At 45.0% G+C, this 6,214-nt stretch overlaps 1 protein-coding gene across 1 annotated transcript; it reads right to left on the reverse strand.

The window, feature by feature from the left end:
* Window positions 1-3,464: 3,464 nt before the first annotated feature.
* Window positions 3,465-5,807, reverse strand: LOC139054117 (uncharacterized). The gene is made up of 3 exons (XM_070530687.1): window positions 5,591-5,807; window positions 4,227-4,785; window positions 3,465-3,813 (listed from the first exon to the last, which is right to left on the reverse strand). The coding sequence occupies exons 1-3, from the start codon at window positions 5,805-5,807 to the stop codon at window positions 3,465-3,467; spliced, it is 1,125 nt and encodes a 374-aa protein (XP_070386788.1).
* Between the last annotated feature and the right edge of the window lie 407 nt (window positions 5,808-6,214).

A 6,214-nucleotide genomic window follows, 5' to 3' on the forward strand; every position in this document is an offset into this window, starting at 1 on the left:
AGCAAGTACCTCACGCAAATACTTATATAAGTGCCGCTTATATGTATCCCTTTGAGAATGTGTCCTTTCATCCATGAAAGCGTGGGACTACGTCCGAACAGGACACCCGGCTAAGGCGTTACCTAAGCCGTGTACCCATATCTCATTAGCACTGCATGATGACTTCGATTGGGTTCTCTGGAAAACTGATTTTGCCCATTTAGGTTTTGATGTAACCGTCTGTTTGCACGTTGGTCTGTAAGCAAGCTGCTTACAAGAAATTTGGATAAGTCGCACTATGCGCAACGCTTCACAGGGCTGAGGTCCAACTCAGTTAACACGAACCTTTCTCTGAACATTCAATATATTGTGGGAATTGTTTAACAGCGAGAAAGTAGAAGAGGGCAGTGTTCAATATAGGCTACCTAAAGGTTGCTTCTTGCGTTAGCTAGTTTACACTCTACACGGGGATTACGTGTTTTAGGCTAGAAAAACTAGCATTTATAGTAATATCGGAAAAGAAGTAGGAACCAAGCAACGTAGAAAATACGCTAATAACAATGTGACTTTTGCATCGAAGCTGTTATTTTTACTAGAAGTCTTCCTACACCTTTATCTGAGTTTGACAGTCTCTCAAGAGAACTTTCTTTCTTTCTTTCTTTCTTTCTTTCTTTCTTTCTTTCTTTCTTTCTTTCTTTTTTTCTTTCTTTCTTTCTTTCTTTCTTTCTTTCTTTCTTTCTTTCTTTCTTTCTTTCTTTCTTTCTTTCTTTCTTTCGAATAGAATACTAGAACATTCAACCAGGTTAAATATAGAGGAAAGAGCAAGTAGGTGGTGGAACGTTAAGGGTGCATTCACACGACCGGACGGAGGAGGAATTTTCGCAGCGGATGGCGCATCACGTGACGCGCGCGTCATCAAAACTTGCCGCCCTCGCCTTGTCCGGCCTTCTCCGCTCGCGGTCCGGATTGAAAATGCTCGCCGGTATTTCCATCCGTCCGTTTGGCGGTCGTCTGCCCTCAATTTAGCGTAGTCAGCGTCAAATCTGTCAACATTGGACGGATCGGCGTGACTACGATGACGGGTTGTCGGCTTGAAGCCACGTGCGTTTTTGTTGTGCAGGAGTGACCGCATGTGCTTTTGCTCTGGCGCAGCGGGAAAGGCTAGTCGTGGTTGCGCGCGCATTTCTATTTAGATCGCGCAGCCTGTATGACCTCAACATGAGTGAGGTGCAGAAGAAAACGCTAAGCGACGAGGCAACCGTCACTTTTTTGGCTCTTGTTGAGGGATTCCCAGCACTATGGAATATAGAACACGCCGATTACGCAAACGCGCAGCTGCGTAACAGGCTATGGCAAGAGATCGCTCTGGAAATGGCTCAGCGGCATGCAGAATCAGCGCCTTACTCTGTCGGTATGTATAATTTGCTACAACTTCATTTTTGGGATAATGACGTGCTGTGCAATAAAAAATTAAAGAGAGAGGGCAGGGTGCTTTGTCCTTTCTGCGCACAGCCCTGTCTCTCTATTTTTTTCTTTTGTGGTTAGCAGCATGTCACTAGTTCAATATTAACCATGTAGCCGAAACTTTTCATTTTTGGGAATGCTCTTGTAGATTTGACCCATTATGTTCATCTGATTGAACCTCTGCAGAGTTCCTAAAAGCGGTGTTTGCGAACAAACGCCGCACCTTCCGGAGTGAAAAAAAGAAAACAAAGACAACTAAAAGTGGCCAAGGCACCGAGGAGGTGTACGCTGGGAAGTGGCGCTTCTACTCGTGCCTCACTTTTCTTGACACTGTCAAAAGTGACGACGCAAGACTCGTCACCGAGGAGTTTGTGGAGAAGCAAAGTGTGAGTTGCATTTGTGTCAATCACATTCTACTACGGTCGACTTTTACTGGTGTTGTTGGACATTTTAGGGGCTCATTTTACGGCTGGAAATAACTTAAGAATTATAATAGGGTATATGTTGGTCAAGTCATATTGAGACGTGTACTTGCGTATCTTTCACCGATGACCGCTTTTCACCGGCTAACAAATGTTAAACGTTATCACTCGGCGCAGGACGCGCCTGCACGTATCGGAAGTTTCTCGAACGTTATCGATGCTTCTATCTGTTGTCACCGGCGCTTATGTAAGCTGATTGTATGAGCGACGAGAATTGTATAGTACTTTCTGGAATACACGCGGGCACCAGGAATTACTCTGGAACCTTCGATGACTCGTGTAAAAGCCGACGCGTTTCGCGGTTGATCAGATTTCGACGACCGCCGACAGTGTTCGCCGCTATCTTTGTGCTTCGAGTGCAACTTGCTTTTGTGGGCACAGGTTCGCCCAATAAAAAGTCCGTTTCGTAATTATCAGTTTTGGCGACTGTTTTCTTCACCGTCACTACTACGTGACATTATTGAATTCACAAACATTTTTTTTTCTATCAGCTTAAAGCCAGCTGAAGAGGAACACCTCCGTGAATAGCCCGTGCCTTTGCTTTTCTGATTTCTGAATGCTAAGATTGCACAGACAAGAGCTCTGTTTTACGTTAGGATATTTTATTTTCCTTTCTAACATTGTTTCCTCTCTCTCTCTCTCTTTTGTAGCCATAGCGACTTTATAAAGCCAGTATAACATGTGTCGCATTGCTTAATTCCTGTGAATACAGGCACCTGGCCTGGCAACGGACACTACAATTCAAGACATTGTCCACACAGAGGAGACAACTGCTTTGCAATCTCCGCCATCACCATGCCATGAACAACCAGTTGTTTTCTCTCAAGAAACGGCTGCTCCTGGGAGAAAACGAAAGAATGCCGACATGATGCTTCAGCGCACTGCAGCGCTGAAAAAAGTGGCTGATGCGCTTTCGAAGAACGATACAGAGGACTCTGCGTCGTTATTTGGAAAGTTGGTTGCCTCATACATGCGCCAGTTAAGTCCCACTGCCATCCTCAGGTGTCAGAAAGATGTAATTGACGCCATTCTACCATATCTCAGTGAGACGTAAGAGTCATACACAGCCAAGTTGCTACACGTGTTACTACCGTATTAGTTTGCAAAGACCACATTTGCAGAGGAAAGTGCAATTCAGGTAACCGTTATTTAATATATTTCTTGTTCTGTGAGCGTGCCAGAGCTATGGCCATAGTTTACAATAAAAGAGAGTGACATCGCAGGGAAAAAACTTTTATTGCATGTGCAGCGCCGTCCACTGTTTACTCTATTTGGAATAACGTTCAGTTAGTCTTGGTTTTCTCGCTTGTTTATAATAAAATGTGTACATGTTTATTTCTACTTACAAAGCAAGGAGCATGAAATACATATGAGAGCACATCACATGGTCAACATTTCACCTTCAAGAAAATATCGCGAAAAGTATGAGCGAACGCTTGGCGATATGAAGGACAGCTCACTTGATAGAGTGGCTCACTATGGAACTAAGTTTTAATAGTGAGTATGATGTAGGCAAGGGTCCCACACAACACAAATTGTTCACTGGGATAGAGCCCTGTGCATCGACACGTTCACATATGCCATGTCATTCTGCCATGGCACTGCACCTGATCCAGTGAAAAAATCACACATGTCTTCTCGCAACGAGCATGCCGTTGCCCTGAGCCGGCCGCGGCATGGTTGAACTGAGAAGAAAGCCCTTTGGTGCTCCACTGGAGTCTCAGCTGGTGGTGGAAGTTCAGTCGCCAAGAAATTGTGTAAAACACAAGCTGCTGCAACGTAGTTCCTTGCTCTTCTTGGCGTAGCTGCTATGGTAGTGTGAAAACACCTGAACCGATTGGCGAGGATGCCGAATGCATTTTCAGCAACTCTGCGGGCTCTCGATAACCTGCAGAAAAAAAAACCAGTTGACAGATTGAATGCAGATGGTGGAATTTGTGTGAAGCGAAGGATCTCTGAAACGCTCGAATAAATATCAAGTGTAATATCAATCAATGTGTTTACGTACCACAGTGGTACTAATATTGCCATGCAGTGTTTACGTCCTACTTCAAAATGCAAACTAGAGTTCATGGGTGTGCTAGACGTGACACTTCAGTGCAGCAGTGTCAAGTGGACCAATATGATGCACGATGTTTAAGCAAGGATGAAAGATGAGTAGATGTGTTTTCAGAGATATGGCTGAAACATCTGTAAATACATAACATGCGAGATCCTAACTGATGGGCTTGGCAAAGAAAGCTGCAATTTAATACAAACATAAATGTGTAGTTACGAAGCAGTTGAGTGACTGCTGCTCACCTGTAGTTGAAGATGCGCTGCCTTGGCGTCAAAGTATCCCCTCCAAACGGCTTCATCAAGTTTTCACCCAGAGGAAAAGCATCATCTCCTACAATAACCGGGGGCATGTGAAGATCCGGCGAACTTGCCACTTTCACGGTTTTGGGCAGTCCTGCATTTTTTTCGTCAATTGCTTTTCGCAGAGGTGTTGTCTGCCAAATTCCTCCATCACCCTGTGAACCAGGGGCGCCAATGTCCAAATAGCGAAATCTATAGTTTGCATCAACAAGCGCAAATAGCACTATGCTGAAGGTTTTCTTATAGTTAAAATACAAAGAGCCTGAGTCTTTTGGCTTGATGATGCACACATGCTTCCCATCTATCGCACCTATACAATTTGGGAACTGCCACTTTTCTTTGAAGTCTTGCATGGTGGCAGACCACTCTCCACCAGTCTTGGGAGTCTTCAAGAATTCGTCCTTCAGCTCCAGGTAGATGGCCACACATGTCTCTTCTATGAGCTGGTTGACAGTTGAGTGTCCTACCCTGAACTGTCGGCTTAAGGAGTAGTGCGTTTCCCCTATTAAAAAAAGAAAAACCAAAAACATTGTTCGTTACACTAAATATTAACAAAGAAAGACAGAACTCTGTATTCGAATAAAATATGCACATTTGACATTCATACTGGAACCTGTGTGAAGCGCATCTTTTATGAAGCGGCTATTTTCATGCTATGAAATTAAACTCGATACACACAGCTGCCTTTATTTCACCAAATTTCCAACATTCTTATGCAACATGCTTATACGAAATTTATGCGCCGTGCCGGTCAAAACGATTTAGTACTATAATAATTATGCGCCGCACCATTCGCTATATCTACGCCGAAATACACGAGCTGTTCATTGTGAGAGGTAAAGACAGCCATGTCACAAGGAAGATGTGTTTGTCATTGTACACACTGCACAGAGATGTAGGATGCTAAAGACGGGTTTCGTTCTTACCCCCGTATTCAGAAATGCATCTTAACTTGAAGCCCACGCTTGACCTGATTTAAATAACACCTGTAGCGAACCAACCAAAGGAAACACAATGAGCGTCTTAAGTACGTTTTACGCCAGGCATCATTTATATCGTCAAGCATGGCCTTCAAGTCAAGACGCATTTCTAATACGGGGGTTATATTTTTCCGCTTCATTCCTGCGTCCATGGCCTAACGGAAATAACTGCATGCGCACTTACACGCGACGTGAAGCGCGCACTTCACAAGAGAGCAGCAGCAGTCTCGGTCGAGAAAGCTTGGGAAGCCTTCGCTTTAAAGGTCAGCGCGCGTGATACTTCAAATCAGCGTGATACTTCAAATTAAAGAAGACGCTAGCGCTTACCTGTGGCAAGGAACCGAAGAGTGATTTGAAGCCGTGTCTTCGCTGACACAGATGGCCTCATGATGGTTTCTTGCCGCACGATCCTATGTTGAACGCGGGCCAGAAGTTCAAAAAACTGCGTGCTGCTGACGCGCAGTAGGCGCTTGTATTCGTCAGGATCACACTCGAGCAGCTCTTCGTAAAGCAAGCTCTGAACACCAAGCGTCTTCTTCGACATCCATGGTTTCGTCCAGCATAATCGTTTTCTTTTTGCTGCCTGCACCTCGTCGTCTTCACTCACTTCAAGCAGAACAGCCAACGCGGACAAACGCCGCCTCTGATAGCTGTCCATCTTGGAATGCACTGTCGAACCCAGCGATTTCGCAACGTGCGTAGCGTTGGCGTCGAGAGTAAGCACGCGGATTCCGCAAACGGCGCTCCGGCTGTGGGAATGCGATCTAACTCGGCTCCGCCGGATTCAAGTGATGACGTCACTATCTTGTCCGCGGACCAGGCGGATTTTGCCCTCGCGTGTGTATCGAGCATAAAGGGGGATGTGGAGGCAAATTTTGAATTGTGTGGGCTAATTGGAAGGGTAAATGAAAACTGCTAGACCCTCATTTTCAACCTGTTTAGAGGCATTGA

This window comes from Dermacentor albipictus, chromosome 1, assembly GCF_038994185.2.
Source record: "Dermacentor albipictus isolate Rhodes 1998 colony chromosome 1, USDA_Dalb.pri_finalv2, whole genome shotgun sequence".
Taxonomy (NCBI): domain Eukaryota; kingdom Metazoa; phylum Arthropoda; class Arachnida; order Ixodida; family Ixodidae; genus Dermacentor; species Dermacentor albipictus.

What these genes read in the sequence shown, in the direction of transcription:
- LOC139054117 (XM_070530687.1), bottom strand. Translation starts at nt 5,807, where the DNA reads ATGTCGAAGAAGACGCTTGGTGTTCAGAGCTTGCTTTACGAAGAGCTG. An exon ending in TCTTCGGTTCCTTGCCACAG is followed by an intron (nt 4,786 to 5,590) that starts GTAAGCGCTAGC and finishes TTTTTTTAATAG; the next exon opens with GGGAAACGCACTACTCCTTA. An exon ending in CAGCGCATCTTCAACTACAG is followed by an intron (nt 3,814 to 4,226) that starts GTGAGCAGCAGT and finishes TTTTTTCTGCAG; the next exon opens with GTTATCGAGAGCCCGCAGAG.